Source organism: Pelophylax lessonae, assembly GCF_965119305.1.
Source record: "Pelophylax lessonae genome assembly, chromosome: 2".
Taxonomy (NCBI): Eukaryota; Metazoa; Chordata; class Amphibia; order Anura; family Ranidae; genus Pelophylax; species Pelophylax lessonae.
The window spans coordinates 275,695,863-275,719,180 of NC_138769.1; the positions used below are offsets into that span (position 1 = coordinate 275,695,863).

Genomic DNA, 23,318 nt, shown 5'->3' on the forward strand with positions numbered 1-23,318 from the left:
TATCGCCCCAACTTTGCTGCACTGTTTAAATTTAAGATCGGTTATTTTCATCATTGAAAATAAAGCTTTGTTAAAAAAAAAAAAAACTGGCTCCTAACTTTTTTAGCTGGCTTCTAGATTCCAAACAAATTTTTCAAGCCCTGCCTTATACAATTTGTATATATAAAGGAAAAAAAAAAAAAGAAAGTATATCATTTCGTCATTCCGTCGTGTGCCTTAAATTAGCATTCCCATCCAAATGGGTTACAACTAGCTCTTTACAATATATGCAAAATGTAACTTATGGAAACGAGTCTGTAGTTGGAGCTTAGCTCCCTAGCTTACTAAGTGTGCATAATAAAGATATAAGCTCACTCAAATTATTGGATGGTCGAGACACTGCTCAACTCCTAATTATGACTGTAGAAAGTAAAAGCCTTTATATTGTGCATTCCTAATTGCGATCAGGACATAAGGGGGGGTAAAAATGACAAAAAAAAAAAACCGTGACCAGGAAAAAGAAAAATAGAAGGGTAAGAAGGGGGTCAGTAGAAAGTGGGAGGGATAGGGAGAAAGTCTTTTCCCCTCCCCGTTCTCCGCAACATCGCAGGCCATGTTTATTACAGAACTGTGTCTGTAGCCGAGTGTGTATATAATCAAATTATATGAATCGTTCATCTGTTTGCTAAGACTGGGATCTCCCAAACACAACCCTTGTTTACGGGTGGGAGATCCCACATCCTCAATGGTGTGTAGAAGGAAATGTGTATGAGTTGGGTGGGGTGGTCTCACAAGGTCTATTTATCTGGTTAATTCTATGGGTTGCTTGGGTTTGGCGACATACGCTTTTTTATATCTGTCAGTTGCTTGAAAGAGGATCCAATCTGCCCATGTGTGGAGAATTTGGTGGGTGTAGCTTTGGCTATACAGGTTACATAGTCGGTGAATTTGAATAAAGACAATAGTCCCATCTAGTTCAACCTGTGTAGGTGTATGTGGCCGTAATCATCTTGCATACCCCTGAATGTTCTGATTCTTGAGATGTATGTCTAAGAGTCTTTTGAAAGCCACCATACTTCCCGCAGAAACCACCTCTTGTGGTAGAGAATTCCACAATCTTGTAGCCCTAACAGTAAAGAACCCCCCACGTTGCCTGAGGTTAAAACGCTTCTCCTCTAATCGCATTGTATGCCCTCTAGTCCTCATGCAATCCTTCCGACTGAATTGCTTTTTTTCTATGCCGAGATCACCATTGAGATATTTATAAATTGCTATCATGTCCCCTCTCGGGCGTCTCTTCTCCAGGGAGAATAAATCAAGCGATTGCAGACGCTCTTCATAATTAAGTTCCTCTAATCCCCTAATTAGTTTAGTTGCCCTTCTCTGGACTTTCTCCAGCTCCAACACATCCCTCCTGAGGACCGGCGACCAGAACTGGACAGAATACTCCAGATGTGGTCGGACCAGAGTTTTATAGAGTGGTAGGGTTATAGTTTTATCTCTGGAATACATCCCTTTCTTTATGCATGCTAATATTCTGCCGGCTTTGGCAGCTGCCGCTTGACATTGCATGCATTTTGCTTAGTCTATCCTCTACCAGGACTCCCAGATTTTTCTCCATTTTTGATTCCCCCAAAGGTTCCCCCCCTAAAGTGTATTGTGCTTTTATGCTTTTAGTCCCCAAGTGCAAAACCTTACACTTCTCCACATTAAACCTCATTTGCCATGTCGTTGCCCACTCCGTTATTTTGTCCAGGTCATTCTGTAGGATATCTGCTTCATGCTGTGCAGTTATTGCCCTGCCCAATTTTGTGTCGTCTGCAAAAACTGATCTAGAGCTACTGATCCCGTCCTCAATGCTGGTGAAAAAGAAGAAATATAACTGTGCTAACTAATAGAAGACGGCAGCAACTTAAATTGTGACAAACAAAGGTATAGATGTAAAGGGCTAAGTTGCGCTAAAGCCCTTTACACCGTCCTCAATGCTGTTTATGAATAAATTGAACAAGGTTGGACCCAGGACTGAGCCTTTGGGGACCCCACTTACCACCTCAGACCAGTCTGAGTATGCGCTATTTATTACCACCCTTTGGACACGCCCTTTTAGCCAGTCCCGTATCCAAGAGCAGACCTTGCGGTCGATGCCTGCAGACCTTATTTTATAAATTAAGCGCTTGTGGGGAACTGTATCAAACGCCTTAGTGAAATCCAGGTACACCACATCCACTGGTCTCCCCCTATCTAGCTCACCTCCTTGTAGAATGTTAAGAAATTGGTTTGACAAGAACGCCGATTTGTAAACCTGTGCTGGTTACTGCTGATGATGTTGTTGTCTTTAGCAAACTCTACAATATAGTCCCTTATCATCCCCTCCAGAAGTTTACATACTATCCATGTCAGACTGACAGGCCTATAATTTCCCGGGACATGCCTCTGCCCTTTTTTGAATATCTGTATCACGTTAGCTTTCCTCCAATCCCCTGGTACATTTCCTGTCATAATACTGTCAGCAAAGATCAGGAACAGTGGTCTAGATATAGTCTTATAAAGTTCTTTGAGTACTCTCGGATGTACGCCATCCAGGCCTTGTGATTTATTTGTGTTAATTTTATCCAGCCTTTCCCTAATTTCACACTCTGTTAGCCATAGCGGCAAGTCCTGTGTATTACTACTAACCATACAGTCATGGTCAGTGTACCTCTCCTCCTTTTCCTGAGTAAAGAGTGACAAGAAAAAAGCATTCATCACGGTTGCCTTTTCAGTGTCCTCTGTAACCATCCTCCCATCATCGTTAATTATGTGTGCAATATGCTCTGCCCTAGTTTTTTTGCTGTTGATATATTTAAAGAATATTTTTGGGTTCTTTTTACTATCCTCCGCTATTTGTCTCTCAAAGTTGATTTTAGCCATTTTGATTTCGTATTTACTTTTCTTATTTGCCTCCTTGTATTGCTTGAAAGCCGATTCTGTGCTCTCTGATTTAGATTTCTTGAAGGCCAATTTTTTTCCCTTAATACGTTTTTTAACATTACGGTTTAGCCAGTCAGGTTTGGCTTTGTCTCTTCTAAATTTATTTCCCATAGGAATGCACTGCGAGATGCATTTGTTTATGTTCCTAAAGCAATCCCATTTTTCCTCTGTGGTCAGTGTTCCTAGGGTTTGGTCCCAGTTTACCCTTTCCATCATGAAGCACAATTTGGAAAAGTTTGCCCTTCTGAAGTTTAGGGTTCTTATGTTCCCCACTTGCCTTGTTATATTGTTATTTACGCTAAATGTGATCATCCTGTGGTCGCTAGAGCCCAGGTTGTCCTGGACTCCTACCTCCAAGATTAGGTCTGGGTCATTAGTGATCAATAGATCCAGGACTGCATTTTCTCTAGTAGGAGAATCCACCAACTGAGACATGTAGTTGTCCTTTAAGGTTTCCATGAATAGACGGGTTTTCTGTGAGTGTGTAGTCCCCTCTTCCCAGTCAATGTCGGGATAATTGAAGTCCCCCAATACGATGACTGATCCCAGTTTTGCCACTTTTCCCAATAGTGATATAAATTCCAGCTCTACCTCCTCCCTTTGGTTGGGTGGCCTATAGCAAACCCCCACAATTACTTTTCTCTTTTCTTCTTCCCTGTGGAGTGCTACCCATACGGATTCTAACTCTATACTCATACCTTCCGTAATATTACTCCTCTCTTTCACCCTTACATTGTTCTTGACATAGAGACATACCCGTCCCCCTCTTTTTCCTACCCTGTCCTTCCGGTACACTGAATACCCTTGGATATTGGCCAGCCAGTCGTGAGGGGTCGAACCAAGTTTCCGTTATTCCCACAAGGTCTATGTCCTCCTCATGTACTAACATTTCCAACTCATCCATTTTATTAGCTAGGCTCCTGGCATTTGCATATACCCCTCTCAGTTTTGTGTAAGTTAATAGTGAATGGTGATTATTTTTATTCCTGTTCGGTCTGAGGTTTTCCTGCACAGACGCCCCCCCCCCCCCATTGACGTTATGGAACTACTGTCGCTGCTGACTTTAATACTGCCTTCTGTCCTTTGCTCCCTCCTGACTGACTCTACTTCTGAGCCCCCCCCCCCCCGTCTCCTTGTTTAAAAGCCCCTCCAACTTGGTGGCCATCTTTCTCCCCAAAAGAGCTGTACCATCCCCATTAAGGTGCAGCCCATCCTTACTAAAGAGCCGGTAGCCGACTGAGAAGTCAGCCCAGTTCTCCATGAACCCAAACCCCTCCTTCCTACACCAATTCCTCAGCCACTTGTTAAGTTCCCTAATCTCCTTCTGCCTCTCCTGTGTGGTTCCATCTCTGCAATTCTACTTATTCGCTTGAGCAATTCAGCTACGGAGGGGGGGAAAAGATGATCCCCAATGTACTGGGATGCCTAGTTTTGCAGCGTTAATCATATGGATATTTCGAGATGTACGGTATGTCTGCGTCGGTATTGCTGAGTGGTGAAGTAGCAATTGGGCCGGTGTAAATTCTATGGACATGTTGAATATGCTGTTTATAATGTCGTGAACTTTGGTCCAGAACCTGTGGATTAATGAGCAGGTCCACCAAATGTGAAGGAAGGAGCATACCTCTTTCTTACATCACCCACATCTCTGTCAGTGACGTCTGGATTAAATTTATGTAATAAAGCTGGCGTGCGGTACCATTGAGTCAATATTTTGTAGTTCTCTTGGACTGTGACATTTATGTGGACGAGTTTAAAAATACGTTCCCGGAGGTCTTCAGAGAGATCGAGCTGTACTTCTCTTTCCTAGGCCTTACTGATACTACCCGATTTGGGGGATGTGACTTCAAATCGCATCTTGTGTATGGTAGAAATAAGGTGTCGTTGGGGTGTGTTTTGGGTGCATAAAGACTCAACTGTAGTGAGCTTTCTAGATACTGTTGTGTTGTGATCCATTGCTCGTAAGAAGTGGCGCATTTGAATATATGACAAAAAAGGAAAGGGCGTACCTCCGCTGCTTGCGGTCAGCTCTGTGCGGTCTAGTAGAGAACCTTCCCGGAAGAATTGATGAGCGAGGATCTTTGCCATACCTCTGAGGGGAAAGCTGGGTTAAGCCTAATAAGCGTTAGTGTCCCTGGATTGGTGGAAAGTTGTGTTTTGGTACACATTTCTCTAAAGCTGAGTAGTGTTGGGCCAATTAGGGGATGTTCTCTTAGAGAATCGGGTATATGTCGAGGCAGGATCCAAGGTGTTGTTTCCAAGGATATGGGCGAGAAAGCATATTCAAGACATACCCAATCTTTAAGCTTGCCATGTACTATCCAGTCTACTACTCTGGACATGTGGTTGGCCCAATAGTAATGTTTAAGGTCAGGAAGACCTATTCCCCCCCCCCCCCCCTTCTCCTTTTGGTCTTGTTGTTGTGGTTGAATCCTATCCTCGGATGTTTTTGTTGCCAGAGAAATTTTGTACATGCTTGTTTGTAATTCTGGGAAAATGTTGCAGGGAGCCTAATCGGGATTGCTTGCAACAGGTATAGAAGTGTAGGGAGAATGTTCATTTTCAAGAGGGCTGCTCTGCCAAACCAAGAAATATAGGGTAGCTCCCACTTTAGGTCTTCGAAATATTTTGTAGCAAGGGTAGAAAGTTTTTAGCATAGAGGTTTGAGAGATGGGTTGTAAGTTAAATGCCTAGATATTTAACCCCATTGGGTTGCCATAGAAATGGGAAGTTGGTCTGGCAGTGGGTAACTTCCTTACTTATCTGCAACCTGTATACCTTTTTTTTATGTCAGGGTTGGTCTGAATCCAACGTAACAGCGGTTCTAGTGTGGGTATAAGCAGAATCGGTGAGAGCGGGCATCCCTGTCTCGTCCCATTCTTGATAGAGAAGGCGTCTGACAGGTGGCCATTAACACGGATTCTAGCTGTGGGTGCAGTGTAAAGGGACATCATACGGTTCCCGAGTCCTATGTGAGGGAGGACTGCCCCAAGATAGTCACATGACAACCTGTCAAAAGCCTTCTCCTCGTCCAGGGATAGAAAGAATCTGTTTTCTTTTTTTTTCGAGGTCAACCAGTGATGTAGGTTAATGGCTTTGGTGGTGTTATCCCTTGCCTCTCTGCCAGGGACGAATCCTAATCCTACAGCTTAAAACGGAGTTCCACCCTAAAAAAACTTTGCAGCATCAGTTAGCTTTAAAAAACCTGAAATAGAATTGGATAATTAATATACAGTACAGACCAAAAGTTTGGACACACCTTCTCATTCAAAGAGTTTTCTTTATTTTCATGAAATTGAAAATTGTAGAGTCCCACTTCAAGAGTCACCTGAAATGGTTTTCACTTCACAGGTGTGCTCTGTCAGGTTTAATAAGTGTGATTTCTTGCCTTATAAATGGGGTTGGGACCATCAGTTGTGTTGTGCAGAAGTCAGGTGGATACACAGCAGATAGTCCTACTGAATAGACTGTTAGCTGATTTTTTCTTGCCATAATACAAATTCTAAGTACAGGAAAACGAGTGGCCATCATTACTTTAAGAAATGAAGGTCAGTCAGTCCGAAAAATTGGGAAAACTTTGAAAGTGTGCCCAAGTGCAGTCAAAAAAACCATCAAGCGCTACAAAGAAACTGGCTCACATGCGGACTGCCCCAGGAAAGGAAGGCCAAGAGTCGCCTCTGCTGCGGAGGATAACTTAATCCGAGTCACCAGCCTCAGAAATCGCAGGTTAACAGCAGCTCAGATTAGAGACCAGGTCAATGGCACACGGAGTTCTAGCAGCAGACACATCTCTAGAACAACTTTTAAGAGGAGACTGTGTGAATCAGGCCTTCATGGTAAAATATCTGCTAGGAAACCACTGCTAAAGAAAGGCAACAAGCAGAAGAGACTTGTTTGGGCTAAAGAACACAAGGAATGGACATTAGACCAGTGGAAATCTGTGATTTGGTCTGACGAGTCCAAATTTGAGATCTTTGGTTCCAACCACCGTTGCTTGTGCGACGCAGAAAAGGTGAACGGATGGACTCTACATGCCTGGTTCCCACCGTGAAGCATGGTGGAGGAGGTGTGATGGTGTGGGGGTGCTTTGCTGGTGACACTGTTGGGGATTTATTCAAAATTGAAGGCATACTGAACCAGCATGGCTACCACAGCATCTTGCAGCGGCATGTTATTCCATCCGGTTTGTGTTTTAGTTGGACCATCATTTTTTTTCTCAACAGGACAATGACCCCAAACACACCTCCAGGCTGTGTAAGGGCTATTTGACCAAGAAGGAGAGTGATGGGGTGATGCGCCAGATGACCTGGCCTCCACAGTCACCGGACCTGAACCCAATCAAGATGGTTTGGGGTGAGCTGGACCGCAGAGTGAAGGCAAAAGGGCCAACATGTGCTAAGCATCTCTGGGAACTCCTTCAAGACTGTTGGAAGACCATTTCAGGTGACTACCTCTTGAAGTGGGTCTACAAACAGTGTCTACAATTTTCATAGTCATGAAAATAAAGAAAACTCTTTTGAATGAGGTGTGTCCAAACTTTTGGTCTGTACTGTGTGTGTATGTATGTATGTATGTGTGTATATATATATATATAATATATATATATATATATATATATATTTATATATATATATATTTTTTTTTTTTGTTTCACTTACCTTGTTTTTAATGAAAATAAACTTACCTTCCTTCCTCTTCCTCCTTGTGCGGCCGCGGCCCCCGACTTCACTTCCTCCTTTGCATTGCGCCCTGGGAGATGAGCGTCATCAATCCCAGGATGCAATGTGAACGGCCGGCCACTACTCTGATCGCCGATCGCAATCTACAGCGCATGCGCGAGATTGCGATCGGCATTCTGGGTAGCCCATAAACAGGAAGAGGGACACAGCAGGGGACACCATGGCTTCAGATGCCCACACCGGATATGGGCGCGCTCTGCAATCAGTTTTAAAGGTGAGAATTTATCTTTATTTTCTAACTGTAATTTGGGGTTAGTGTTAGAGTAATTGGGGATAGCTTAGGATTAGGGTGGTATTTTTAGCTCATAAATGTGTATGTGGCCGGAACTCTGCGTTAATATCTAGGTTTAATAGGGAAATCGGTAGGGATGCACCGAAATGAAATTCTTGGCCGAAGCCGAATAATAATGAAATGTTTGGCCGAAGGCCGAATACCGAACGCGGTGTTTCGCATTTTTTCCATTTATTTTGCCAATTTTTTGTCCTCTCTCTTGTCCTCTCGTGTCTCTCTCTCTTGTCCTCTCGTGTCTCTCTCTCTTGTCCTCTCACTCTCTCTCTCTCTTGTCCTCTCATGTCTCTCTCTCTCTCTCTCCCTAAATGTTACTGTAGGGAATGGGATTCAGTGCACACTGCAGCCTTGTACCATAGGGTTAATGTTAGTGACACTGTAGGGATTGGGAAGGATGCTGGGAATGGAAATCAGGAAGCATGCAGGCAGCCTTGTACATTTTAATTGCAGATACAGGGCACTGGGCAGGTCAGGGTTAATGTGGTAACATCAATTACTCAGTGACAGTCAGTCAGTGTCAGTGTGGACTCGATCAGATTATAGTGACAGTCTCTCATAGTGGTGGTAGTAGGAGGCTGGAGGTTGACTAGTAGGAGCCTGGAAAGGAGCACAGCCGCATTCATACATACATTACTCACTCGTGCACTGCAGCCCGCCCCACACATTCAGTGAGTCTTACTCTCCTCCCTAGTTTTTTCAATGGCACATTCAGGAACCCAATCACGCCGTGAGTAGCGGCACAGCGGAACCAATCAGGTGTGAGGGCACGCGTGATTGGTTCGCTGTGCAGCTAATCACGGCGTGATTGGCTTCCTGAATGTGCCATTGAAAAAACTAGGGAGGAGAGTAAGACTCACTGAATGTGTGGGGCGGGCTGCAGTGCACGAGTGAGTAATGTATGTATGCTCACCGCTGAAGTGTCCCGGCTTCACGGAAGTCTGTGAGTCCTCCTCAGAGTCCCTTCCCCCTGTAAATATCGTGACCTTGGCGATATGAATATCGCCTACGGCCACAGAACGATAGTCGATATCATATCGACTATCGTTCAGCCCTATTGTTCGGCACAAAATTATTCGGCCTTTTGACTTATTCGGCCGAACACCGAAAGTGCTATTTTTTCTATTTTCGGCCGAATAATGTTCGGCCGCCGAATATTCGGTGCATCCCTAGAAATCGGTCTATAGTTGGTAACCCTTGTGCTATCTTTGCCATCTTTAGGTATGACCGTTATGTGCGCTTCAAGTAGCCTATGGGATGAGCAGGAAGGTGAGGACAGGAAGTTAAATGCTTTCAGGAACGGGGAGGATAATAAATCTAAGAATGTTCGATAATACGATGCCGTAAACCCATCCGGATCTGGGCTTTTGCCAGGTTTAAGTTGTTTCACCGCTTGTTTTACTCTTCTGTTATCGGATTCTCTAATTGTTGTGCATCTACCTCAGGGATAGGCTTAGGGCTATACTTTTTAAGGTAATCTCCAGTAAGCGGATGTCTATCACGAGTTGTTCCAGGTGTGCAAGAGTGCTGGGGTAAGTTGTTATAGAGCTCAGAGTAAAATTGTTCAAACTGCAAGGCAATATCAGTGGTGGTTAGTGTATCGCGGCCTTGGGAGTCTTTGATAAGGTGAACGGTCTTGCTGGCTCTTTTTGTTTGGACAACCCTAGCTAGGAGCTTTCCACTCTTATTGCCCTGTTCCTAGAATATTCTCTGAGAGAGTAAATTTCTGTCACACTTTGCAATTTAGTTAATCTAATAGGAGTTGTCTAGTATGTATCAGCTCCTGGTATGTTTGTCGGGCCAGGGATTGTTTATGGGTAGATTCTAGAGTGCGAATTTTGGAGAGCAATCCCAGGATGGTGACTTGGCATGCCTTTTTTCTGGGCAGTTTTTATAGCTATACATCTACCTCAGACGCATTTATGCGCTTCCCATTGTGTTAGCGGAGTCACATCCTTGGTGTCGTTATTTATAAAAAAAAGTCTCTTATGTCGGTGTGGATAAGATTGCACTCACTGTCTGACGATAATAGGGAAAAATCTAGGCGCCATATTTTTGTGATGGGCACTTTTTCTAGCTGAGACAGGGTGCATGTGTTAGGGTGGTGGTCCGAGATGGTCACGTTCGAGAGATAGGGTATGTCATTTTGTGCGGGGCTGAGAAGGTATTGTCTTGGGCGTCGTCGGGGCGTATAGCACACCAAGTATCATGAAGCAGAAGATTTTAAAGTTGCAATTTAATCTGGCGCAGTGCTTTGTATGGCAGGTATGATGTGCCATTTGATGTGTCTAAAAGGGGATTAAGTGCCAGGTTAAAGTCGCCTCCCATAATGGTCAGGTGAAGCTGTTGGGGCCCCCATTGTTTTGTGCCAATGGTGGAGGTGAGCGCGGGGAGGTGGGTCTCCTTTGGCGGATATGAAAATCATCCTGGACTGGAATGGCGTCCATAGAGGCGACTCTCCTTAGGGGTGCTGTGTGGAAGGTGTTGTACCAATCAGGTAGGTGGATGGTAGGGAGATTGAGTCTCACAAAATGATTGCTTATCTTCTGGGATTCTCAGGCTTGCTGTGCGGCCTTGTGTAGATGCAGATAAGCAGGAGGGGAACTTCCACCTATACTGAATCCCTTTAGTGCGAAGCAGGTCTAGCAGCGGACGTAGAAACCTTCTATTGTGAAGGGTAATGGGCGAGAGGTCTTGATAGATCTTAATTTCCGTGCCCTGACATAAAATGTTGCGTCGATCCCTTGTTCTCCTCAGGATTTCCTCTTTTAGTTTAAAGTTTACCAGGCAGCATATCGCGTCTCTGGGAGGATCTGTGTCCCTTCCCCCGGGTTTCAAAGCTCTGTGAAGTCTTATCATATTCAATGGGGGCTTTGGGTGGTCAGCCAAGAATATCATTAAAGATTGCAATGGTAGTTTGGGCTGTCTGACTATTTTCTGTAGCTTCTGGAATACCTCTGATCCTGAGGTTATTGTGCCGTCCCCTATTGTCTAAATCTTCCATATGCCTATGGATGTCCCTGAGCTGTCCATGACACTTGTTGCACGTGCTGTATTTCAGTACTGGGTCTGCTGGTTACCTCTTCTAGGTCCTCCATCCTCATTGTCATAACCTAAAAACATCAAATGAGGATATATGTAACCGGTCAAAATTAAGAGGTTTGTATACCAATGCCAGAAGCCTGGCAAACAAGATGGGAGAGCTGGAGCTACTGATGTTTGAGGAGGACTTAGATTTTGTGGGGATAACTGAGACTTGGTTTGACAGCTCTCATGACTGGATGGCGACCATTCAGGGGTATTCCCTTTATCGCAGAGATAGAGAAGGTAAAAAAGGGGGAGGGGTATGTCTGTATATTGAGAACAGTATTCAGGTAAATATAAGGGATGATATTAATAATGGAGCTATGGACGAGTCTGAAACCCTATGGGTAGAGCTTCAAAGGGAAGGCACGGTGGGGAAGGTAATATTGGGCGTATGCTATAGGCCCCCCAACCAGAGGGAGGAGGGGGAGGCGGACCTCATTTTACAGATAGGATTGGCAGCAAGGATGGGAAATGTCATTATAATGGGGGACTTTAATTATCCTGATATAGACTGGACAGAAGGAACCGCAGACTCAGCCAAGGCTAGGCAGTTCCTAAATGTTTTGCAGGACAATTTCATGGGTCAGATGGTGAATGCACCGACAAGAAACAATGCGGTACTTGACCTACTGATTACCAACAATACAGACCTGCTCACGGATATAGAAATATGGGACAACTTAGGAAACAGTGACCATAGGTCAATTAGTTTCAGTATTAATTACAGTAATAGGAAACACAAGGGTAATATAAGGACACTGAATTTCAAAAGAGCCAATTTCCCAAAACTGCACTCGCTGCTAGAAAATATCAAATGGGATAGAACCCTGGGAACAAAGAACACAGAGGAAAAATGGGAGTGCTTCAAGAGCATACTTAACAAGGGGATTGGCCAGTGCATTCCAAAGGGAAATAAATTGAAAAGAGCAAAACTAAACCCTGGGTGGCTAAACTCCAACATAAAAATGCATATTAGTGCTAAAGCAAAGGCCTTCAAAAAATACAAGACTGAGGGGGTCATTGGCAGCATTTAAGCATTACAAAGAGTGTAATAAGAAATGTAAAGATGAAATCAGGGCGGCTAAAATAGAACACGAGAGACATATAGCGGAGGAGAGTAAAAAGAACCCCAAGAAATTCTTTGAGTATATAAACAGTAAGAAAGCGAGGCCAGAACACATTGGCCCCATAAAAGATGACAAAGGAAATATGGCCACTGAGGACAGAGAAAAGGCAGAAGTGTTAAATAATTTCTTCTCTTCAGTCTTCACAAAAGAATCGGGGGGCTACACGAACCTAGCTTGTAAGGCCGAACTAAACAACACACCTCAGGAAGTGCCGCCATGGCTAACAGAAGATAACTAGAAAACTAAACTAGAGAAACTTAACATAAATAAATCCCCGGGACCGGATGGCTTGCACCCGAGGGTTCTTAAAGAGCTCAGCCAGGTGATTGCCAGACCATTATTCTTGATCTTTAAGGATTGTTTACAGACGGGTATGGTGCCAGCGGATTGGAAAAAAGCCAACGTGGTGCCGAGATGTATCCCGGGTAACTATAGGCCAGTCAGCCTAACATCTGTAGTCTGCAAGATTTTGGAGGGGATGTTAAGGGACCACATACAAGACTTTAGTAATGAAAATGGTATTATTAGTAGTAATCAGCATGGAACTAATGAAAAATCGTTCTTGCCAAACCAATCTTATTAACCTTCTACGATGAAGTGAGCTGCCACCTAGATAAAGGAAAGCCTGTGGATGTGGTGTATCTGGACTTTGCAAATGCCTTTGACACCGTTCCCCACAAACGCTTACTGTACAAACTAAGGAAGGTAGGTATGGACCATAAGGTGAGTACCTGGATAGAGAACTGGCTCCAGGGGAGAGTCCAGAGGGTGATGATTAATGGGGAGTACTCGGATTGGGTGGGTGTGGAAAGTGGGGTCCCCCAGGGTTCTGTCCTGGGACCAATCCTGTTTAATTTATTCATAAATGATCTAGAGGAGGGGATATCTAGTACAATCTCAGTATTTGCAGATGATACTAAACTAGGCTTGCCAATATCTTCTATGCAGGATGTGGAAACCTTGCAAGCGGACCTGAACAAAATAACGGGGTGGGCAACTACATGGCAGATGAGGTTTAATGTTGAAAAATGTAAAGTAATGCACTTGGGGGCCAGAAACCAGAAAGCAAGCTACTCACTAGGGGGGGAACCTCTGGGTGAGTCTAGGATGGAAAAGGACCAGGGGGTACTGGTAGACAACAGGCTTGGCAGTGGCATGCAATGCCAAGCCGCTGCAAGCAAAGCCAACAGAATACTGGGATGTATAAAAAAGGGGATTCACTCCAGAAATAAAGAGATTATTCTCCCCCTCTACAAGACTCTGGTCCGGCCACATCTGGAGTATGCTGTCCAGTTCTGGGCACCGGTCCTCAGGAAGGATGTGCTGAAACTGGAGAAAGTCCAGAGAAGGGCAACAAAAATAATTAGGGGAATGGAGGACATCAGCTATGAAGAAAGACTACAAGCACTGAACCTATTCTCTCTGGAGAAGACGATTGAGGGGGGGGGGGATATGATATCAATGTACAAATACTGTACTGGCGACCCTTGCATAAGGAACAAACTATTCAGAGAAAGGAGATACAATAAGACACGTGGCCACTCACTAAAACTAGAGGAAAAGCGGTTTAACCTTAAAGTGCGTAAGGGGTTCTTCACTGTAAGAGCGGTAAGGATGTGGAATTCTCTTCCACAAGCAGTCGTATCAGCAGGGAGCATTGATAGTTTCAAAAAACTATTAGATGGGCACCTTAGAGACCACAACATAAAGGGGTATACTATGTACGGTTAAAAGCAAACACACACACACATCATAGGTTGAACTGGATGGACTGATGTCTTTTCTCAACCTCACTAACTATAACCTGTACATCGCGTCAGAGGTCCGAAATAGCTGCAGCCAGAGTGTTTGTCTGCTTCTACCAAGTGCAGATCATGCAGGCTGTGTGGAGGATCCGGCTGTACCTCGGTATTCATGGGCAGCATGCGGTGAGAGCTAGACGGGCTCAGGCTGGATGAGCGGGCTTGTCTGCTGGAGGCCTGTGTTGCATAGTTGCATAGTTAGGTTGAAAAAAGACACAAGTCCATTCGGTTCAACCAAAAAAAAAGAAACTCAACCAAAAAATAGAAACCGTATTGAAAACCCAACCATACAATCCCATATACACAATCCCATACCCGCTGTTGATCCAGAGGAAGGCAAGAATAAACCCCAGCAAAGCATGATCCAATTTGCTACAGCAGGGGAAAAAAATCCTTCCTGATCCCCCAAAAGGCATTCGGATATTCCCTGTATCCACTTAACTTAATTTTTTTTTTTTGTTAGTACCATTTATATTATGTACACCCAGGAAAGAATCTAGGCCTTTTTTAAAGCAATCTAGTGAGCTAGCCAGAACCACCTCTGGAGGGAGTCTATTCCACATTTTCACAGATCTTACGGTGAAGAAACCTTTCCGTTTTTGGAGACGAAATCTGTTTTCCTCTAGACGTAAAGCATGCCCCCTTGTCCTCTGTGTTGACCTTAAAGTGAACAACTCAACACCAAGTTCACTATATGGACCCCTTATGTATTTATACATGTTGATCATATCCCCCCTTAATCTCCTATTCTCAAGAGAGAATAAATTCAGTTCCTCTAATCTTTTCTCATAGCAGAGCTCCTACATGCCTCTTATCAGTTTGGTTGCCCTTTTCTGCACTTTCTCCAGTTCCTTGATATCCTTTATAAGAACTGATGCCCAAAACTGAACTGCATATTCCAGATGAGGTCTTACTAATGATCTGTACAGGGGCAAAAATTATATCTCTCTCTGGAGTCCATGCCTCTGTTAATACAAGAAAGGACTTTGCTTGCTTTGGAAACAGCAGCTTGGCATTGCATGCTATTATTAAAGCTTGTGATCTACCAGAACACCCAGATCCTTATCTGCTATGGATTCCCCCAGTTCTGCTCCACCTAGTATGTATGATGCATGCATATTCTTAGTGCATAACTTTACATTTATCAACATTAAACCTCATTTGCCACATAGTTGTCCAATGAAACAGTGCATTGAGGTCAGCTTGTAAGTTGGAGACATCCTGTAAAGAAGTTATTCCACTGCAAAGCTTGGTGTCATCTGCAAAGACTGAAATGCTAATTTTAATCCCAGACCCTATGAAATGCTACTTTTAATCCCAGACCCTATATCATTTATAAAGATATTAAAAAAAGAACCTTGGGGTACACCACTGATAACCTTAGACCATTCAGAGTAAGAATCATTAACCGCTGCTCTCTGAATTCTATATTTTAGCCAATTTTCTGTTGAAGCCATGGCCTCTCGTGGTTGTTGGCGGAAAATTTCAGGGATACTTCTGTTTGCTTGTGCCGCAGGGACTCTAGGCGAGCGGGATCAAGAGTGGAATTAGTTGCAGTTATTTTCCCCCATTTTCAATGATCTTCTTTGTGGCTAAACAGTATGCTGGCCTTCTGTGCTCGGGAGCAGAGGAATCATGCGGCCATCTCGGTCCGGCTCCAAACCACGCCCCCCCACTCATCTTTTTTGACTGTTTTTCACTACTTTTGCATTTGGCTAGGGTCAGTGTCGCTACTGATAGCATGAGGCAATACCTGGACCCTATAGAGGTTGCACAGGCAATCCAACTCCTCTAGGATGGCACATAAATCCGTGCCAGTGCCAGAAGGTTTGCTGTGTCTCCCAGCACAGTCTCAAGAGCATGGAAGAGATTCTAAGGGAGCTGGACAGGGCCGTAGAAAGTCCTTAATCCATCAGCATGACTGGTATCTGCTCCTTTGTGCAAGGAGGAGCGGGGTGATCACTGCTGGAGCCCTACAAAATGACCTCCTGCAGGCCACCAGTGTGAATTATTATTATTATACAGGATTTATATAGCGCCAACAGTTTGCGCAGCGCTTAACAAAAATGAGGGCAGACATTACATTTACACTACAATTTGAAACAAAAGGAATCAGAGGGCCCTGCTCGTTAGAGCTTACATTCTAAAATGGAGGGTCAATTGACACAAAAGGCAATAGCTGTGGGGAATGAGCTGATGAAGCAAGTGAAACAGCGTTATTAGTTAGTAGCCAGGTAGGCTTCTTTAAAGAGAAGGGTTTTCAGGGATCGTCTAAAGATGGATAGATTAGGGGACAGTCGGACAGATTGGGGTAGAGAGTTCCAAAGAATGGGAGAAGCTCTGGAAAAATCCTGGAGGCGAGCATGGGAAGAGGTGACAAGGGAGCTAGAGAGCAGGAGGTCTTGGGAGGACCGAAGAGAGCGGCTAGGTTGATATTTTGAGATCAGGTTAGTGATGTAGCTGGGGGCAGAGTTGTCGTTGACCAATCAGAAAACGACTTCCTCAAGGGCCTAACGTACTTTAGTTGGCCCTGTGTTCACTGCCCGGCACTGTGGAGCTTGATTGGCATTTGCCATTGAACACCAGACGTTGTTAGCATGCATACAAGCACGTAAGGGCCATACAAACTACTGAGTACCATTTTGAGTTGCAATGAAATTTCAGCAAAATAGACTAGCCTGCTGCATAATTTTTTCACTTTGATTTTTGAATTCAGCCTTCTGTAGGTTGATAATTCTCATTTCCATCAAACGATGTGACATAATTTCGATCCAAACACATTACCTAGTCCATATCAGTATAGCTATCCAGCATGATATTTTTCCTCATTAACATCTGATGTATTTTCAAAGTGTTCCTTTAATTTTTTTAAGCAGTGTATATGCGATCCTATACCTACAGTGGATCCAGAGGAAGGCAACTCCCCTCCCCTAATAAAGCATGATCCAGTTAACTCCATCAGGGGAAAAAAGATCCTACCTGATCCCCAAAGAGGCAATTGGATATTCTCTGGGTCAAATTTACCTATAAATATTTTCATAAAGACTGGAACAGACAGTTTTTGAGAAAGTGTTTCTCGTGTTCTAAAAGTGGTGCAGCATGTGCTGAATTCCTGTGCCTGTCTGGAACTTGTCCTTGGTTTTGGCACATGCTGCACCACTTTTAGAACGCAAGTGCGACACTTTCGCAAAATCTGTCTGCACCAGTTTCTCTCTGTATGCAAAAAAAGGGGTGGTCTTGAAGGGTAAGTTCACTTTTTTTTTTTTTTTTTTTTTCCCCAGCTTCAATGTGTACCAGAATATCATTAGTGTACCTTGGTTTCAGAAAAGTATAAGCTTTTTCTATCTTCAGGATGGGTATTACCTCAGCCTCCTGTGTCTCCTATAGAAAGCTCTTCCATTACTTCTGCTAATTGTCCTGGTATTTGGGACAAGAAAACTTGTACTGATTGTTTTGTATGTTACCTCCATCTTGCATACCTCGGTAATCACTTAAATGCCTATGTGGAGCAGAACTGTAGTATTGAAAGCAGAAGTGTCCCTGGAGGTCTGTACAGCTCACCATAAAATATACAATCTCCTTTAGATCTACCAGCAACTATTTAATGCAAGGGCCTGCCTGATTGGGTACAGCGTGATTGGATAGATAGCTGTGTACTCCTATTATAAAGTGTTTGGTAAATCTAAGCAAGATTGTTTTATAGCGAACAGTCACCTTTATACACCTTAAAATAACTTGTGCTTTTGTTGCCTGTCAATTGTTGACGACACCTCAAATGTGGAAGTAAACGCGCATTTTGTTGAGTGCAAAATGTGCAACAAATGCAATTTACCAAAATGCCCCATGAGCTACTATGAAATCAATGGGCTGCCTACGTGTGTTGCGGGAAAAAAATGCAGCAAAAAAACGTCTTCTACTACTTTGTGAATGGGGCCTGAAAGTGAAATTGGTGTGTTTACTACTAGAGCAGGGGTTCTTAACCTTTTGAACAGCGAGGACCACTTAAGTGATTTGGTAACCAGTCCTGGGCCACAATGAAATTAAATGGTTCAGAATTTTGAATAGCATAATGACATTTCAACAACAATCGGGGTCATCATTTTCTGTGGGACAAATTCCTGTTGGATGTTTACCCGATATTTACATCTTGCTAGTGTGGTGCACTTTTTGAAAGCGCACCAAAACTCCTGCATTCAAACTTGCAGCATATTATATATGTCTATGGCCCAGTGCAGCTAACTTGCAGGTGCACTGCGCTGCACTTGCGGATAAATGTAAAAGCAGCCTAATAGTAGTTAACCCTTTTTATAGGTGCTAATATGCTCATCACAAAAGCGATTATGCCTAGTGTATGTGTTGTTGAAAACACTGACCTTGTTTTCCTCTTGCAGCTGCTGCTGGCATTGCTCTCCAGGCTGCTAGAAAGGATTACAGGTGGAGTGCACTTGGTATAATTTCCTCCCAGAATCGCGCTTCCCGTGCGCTCCCTGGACCCGGCGCATTATGGATCATGGTAAAGGGCCAATGACAGCGCCCCTTTACTGCGTGATCGCTCTGTCCAATGACCACAAACTGACACATGTCCGGTTCAGTTCTCCCCTCGCATGCTGTACACAGCGATCAGTACAGCGTGAGAGGAGAGACACTACACCACTGCTCACCCCTGCCTGATCCATGCCTCACCCCTGCCTGATCTGTGCCATGTCGATGCCCATCTGTGCCACGTCAATGCCACTACTGTGCTTATCAGTGCCCTACTGTGTCTCACAAAAGTGTAATGAGTAGTCAGGAAATTAAAATTGTACTTTTATGTCCCTAGAGCACCTTTATGTTGGGCCTCTGTTATGTGGCTAGGCTGTGTAAAAGTCTCACACATGTACTATGCCCATACTCAGGAGTAGCAGAATGTAGTTTGGGGTGTAATTTTTGGTATATACATGCTTTGTATTAGAAATATCTTGATAAATGGACAACAACTTAGAAAATGAAAACGCATTTTTTTTTTCCACATTTCGGAAAAGAATAACACGATCAAGACACTCAAATGCCTCCTAGATTATGTGTTGGTGTCATTTTGTGGGTTTTTCCATTGTTCTGGTGCTCCAGGGCCTTCAAAAGTGTAATAGGTTGTCAGGAAATGTGTGTGATTTATGCTCCTAGAACGCCTGGAGGTGCTACTTGGATGTTTGGCCTCTGTATGTGGCCAGGCTGTGTAAAAGTCCCACCCGTGGTATCGCCATATTCAGGAGGAGTAGCAGAATGTATTTTAGGGTGTAGTTGCAAGTATGCTTATATAGTGTGTGAGAAATAACTTTGTAATATGAAAATGTTGTGAAAAAATTACAACTTCAAAAAATTCACCATGCCTCTTACTGAATACCTTGGAATGCCTACTTTACAAAAAGGGGTCATTTGGGAGATATTTGTACTTTTCCTGACTTGTTAGTGTCTCAAGAAATGAAATGTGCTGCCAGCCTATCAGGTGTGATCAATTTTCAGTGATTGGCACCATAGCTTATAGACTAACTTTTTCACACAGATCAAATAATATACACTGATTTGGGTTATTTTTTACCAAAGATATGTAGCAGTATCCCTTTTAGTCAAAATTTATGAAGAAAAATGACTAAATTTGCAAAAATTTTAAAACCGGTTTTAAGACCGAAACAAAGAAAAAAAATATGCATTTTTTTACAAAATTGTTGTAAAAAAAATTTGTGATGATTTAAATGCAACCAAAAGAAAAGCTCTATTTGTGTGAAAAAAAAGACAAATGTCATATAGGTATAGTATTGCATGACTGACCACTGAAAGCTCAAAATTGGTCTGTTTAGGAAGGGGGAAAAGGTGCCCAGTGGTTAAGGGTGCAAATCACATCAGTGGGCTCTACGGGCCATAGGCTGAGCACCACTGCCTTAGATTGTCTATACTGGGCACTCCTTCCTCAGTGCAACTCAGTAACATGGAGCTTCCTGCCTGGCCACTGTGCCTGTCACACAGACAAACACATAGCAAGAAGCTTTGTTTTTGGGTGGGTGGAGCCAGATGTTGAACTCCTGAGACTAATTCCCCCAACAAATGTGCCTCATTTGTAAATGACAGCTTGGGCAGATTCGTCTCTCAGAATTGATTTTTTATTTATTTCAGGTACTTCTATAGCGCTGTCAATTTACGCAGCGCTTTACATATACATTGTACATTCACATCAGTCCCTGCCCTCAAGGAGCTTACAATCTAATAGCACTTTTCCACTGCAAGTACCGGCTCGGCTCTACTCGGCCCTGCTTGGCCCAGTTTGCTTTTCCACTGCTGGTACCGCATGGTACGGTGTTGGAACGGTTTGGTATGGTTTGCTTTTCCTCTAAAGTAGTACTAAAGTTAAGTGGGTGGGATAACAACGATTCTCTGACCAATCAGTGGCTAGTAGTGACTGTATGCAAAGGATTGTGGGATATGGTACCTCTTGGAACCACAATCGAGGTGGTACTGTTTTAGAGAGCCATACCGTTCGGTTCTATGCAGTGGAAAAGCTCCGCCGTACCGAACCGTTCCTACACCGTACCATGCGGTACCAGCAGTGGAAAAGCACAAAAGCGAGCCGAACCGTTCGGTTCCATGCAGTGGAAAAGCGCCAAAAGGTCCCTAACTCACATACATACACAGTAGGGCCAAATTTTTTATACAGGATCCAATTAACCTACCAGCATGTCTTTGGAGTGTGGGAGGAAACCAGAATACCCGGAGGAAACCCACGCAGGCACAGGGAGAACATGCAAACTCCAGGCAGGTAGTGTCGTGGTTGGGGTTCAAACCAGCGACCCTGTTGCTGCTAGGTGAAAGTGCTAACCACTACACCACTGTGCCGCCCATAATCCCCATCAGTCTCAACCCAGTCACAAAAAAACATATAGCTAGCGCTTCCCAATCCCCCAAGTGGAACTAGGCAACAAAAACCTTCTTTTGGTCTATATGCCGCATTTATCTCACTCTCTATGATGTCCTAGTTATCAAGCTCTGAAAAGTATGCAGTCTGACACTCCTTCACTCAGTGTAAGCCCACAGGGGACAAGAGTATTTTGTTTCATCCTTTCTGGTTATTTCTGCAGCAGTCCCTCTCCACTGTGGTCTGGTATGCATACCTCTGTCATGTCTGCGAAAGTTTAATCTTTTACAATAATTTTATTTAATATTATTTAATTCTAATTTATTCTCTCATCACCCTTGCTATCTGTGTCCATAAGACGCTGGCATACAGGATACCTTATACTCTGGGGGTCTACACTGCAATAAAGACCTGCAGAAATGCCCTATCATTGTCCAAATATGACCGTTGCCATATTTGGGGAATATCTGCAATAGCATCGCCTCCCCGGTCTTTAAATTCAGCTGTGGGTCAGGGCATGTCCTGGCTGACAGCTGATCAGGGCTGGGAATGATCAATTGCTAGGAAGTTGGCGGCTGCCTGCATCCTGGCAACCACTTGACATTCATGACTTCTTTCCATCATAAAATGCTCCTCTTCTCTGTATGACAACTCAGAGTTGGTCTTAATTGCCAACAGTTCCTCTATTTGTGATTTTGAGGTCTTTTTTTGTTTTTACTCTGTTGCAGCTATGGGGCTAAAGGGGCCATAACTTTACCACTTTATTGAATTCCCCCCAATGTCTTCATGTATCGTTACAGTTTTCTCTTCAGTCGTTCACGGGTGCACATACATCATACTAAGAATAAGAAAGCCTCCAGTTTCCATGAATTTGCAAGGGATACAAGTGACGCATGGGACATTAATGACGATGAAAGTGAAGAGGTTTTGCACTCTGTATCATGTGAAGCTAAAATGGCTGATGTTAATGATGTAGATATCGTACCTCACTGCCGACTACAGGAAGAAAACTCAAGCCAGTCTGTTACAAAGTCTGCCAGTGAAGATCAACTGCACAGAGTCACAGCAGGTGAGTAACAATAGATACAGTTAGGTCCATATGTATTTGGACACGGCACAATTTTCATACTTGGCTCTGCATGCCACCAGAATAAAATGAAGAAGAAACAATCTAAATGAATTTGAAGTGTAGACTTTCATCTTTAATTCATGGGGTTGAACATAAATATCAGGTACAAATTTTAGGAACTGCAACCATGTTTATACAAAGTTCCCCCCCCCCCCCCATTTTCAGGGGCTTAAATGTAATTGGACAAATATAATCATAAATGAGGGGAGGAGTGGTTTGGCGTGAACGCGCACATGACTCGCTTATGCTCCGTCATCCTGCTTGATTGACCGGCGTGTGCTGAGAGGGAGCAGAAAACAGGGTAGTGAGTTGAGGAACCGCAAACCCGGTGTGAGAACTTGTAGGGTCGGTGGCGGCAGCTGAGGTGGCCCTTGCAAGTACTGCGCTGCCTGGAGAGGTGTTTGGCCGTGGGAGAGAGGAGACGGTGCTGCGGTGTATGGAGAGCGAGTGTGATCTTTGGAGCCGTTTGCCCTCTTTGTCCCCCTTTTGGCTTCTCTGGGCCACATTGAGTGTAGAGAAATTCTCGGGCCGCATATAAAATATATACTATAGTTAAGGTATATAAGTAATAAAATGCCGCCGCACCCTTCCCGCGTGGCCGCACCCCCCGCACTAATTTAAGACAACTAGAGGGTGATCAAATGAAATGGAATCAGTATACAGAGGACTACTTCTTCTGAGAGATATTAAAGGAACACTCTAACCACCATGACCACTTCAGTGATTTGAAGTGGTCATGGTGGTAGGAGTCAGAAACACTGCACATGCTCACACCCCACCCCCCCTCCAAGGCAGCCACTGCCTACCGTTAGTTGGAAGCCGATGTGGCCATAACCCCGACCCGACTTCCTTCCTCCCCAGCAAAATAAAAATTGTCAGGGGGCAGTGGGCCGCATTGCCTGGGGTTCTGCGCCGCATGTGGCCCCCGGGCCGCAGGTTGGACATGCCTGATTTATACGGTAATTAGTTTCTATCAGTTTTGATGAAACTGAAGTTGTACACACTTAACGCAAAATTTTATCTTTCTGTGTATCCCTCAATGGGTGTTGTAGATCTAGTTGCTATTTTTCAAGATATTCTGGATATGTAGATGAACGAATACTTATTAGGGCTTTATAAAATTTAGATATCCCATGGGGAGGGGATAGTTTATTCTGAAATATTAGCTCAAATGGGTTTAATTCTTCTATACCTCTTAGGGGTTGTGGCAAAGCTCTTATAAACCCTGCAAGCTTATTATATCTCCATTTGTCCAAGTACTTGTTTGGTTGGTCTTTCAAAATCTCCGTAAGAGGTTTAAGAGAACCAGCACCAAG

The 23,318-nt window shown here is 43.8% G+C and overlaps 1 protein-coding gene across 4 annotated transcripts in view; it reads left to right on the plus strand.

Annotated features, from left to right (window-relative positions):
• Positions 1-23,318, plus strand: part of TBC1D22B (TBC1 domain family member 22B) — a 780,346-nt gene that overhangs the window by 17,403 nt on the left and 739,625 nt on the right. For all 4 annotated transcript variants that reach the window (XM_082245406.1, XM_082245407.1, XM_082245409.1 and 1 more), the window contains exon 3: positions 21,674-21,942. In XM_082245406.1, coding sequence (XP_082101532.1) covers positions 21,674-21,942 — 269 coding nt within the window. The remainder of the gene's footprint in view (positions 1-21,673; positions 21,943-23,318) is intronic.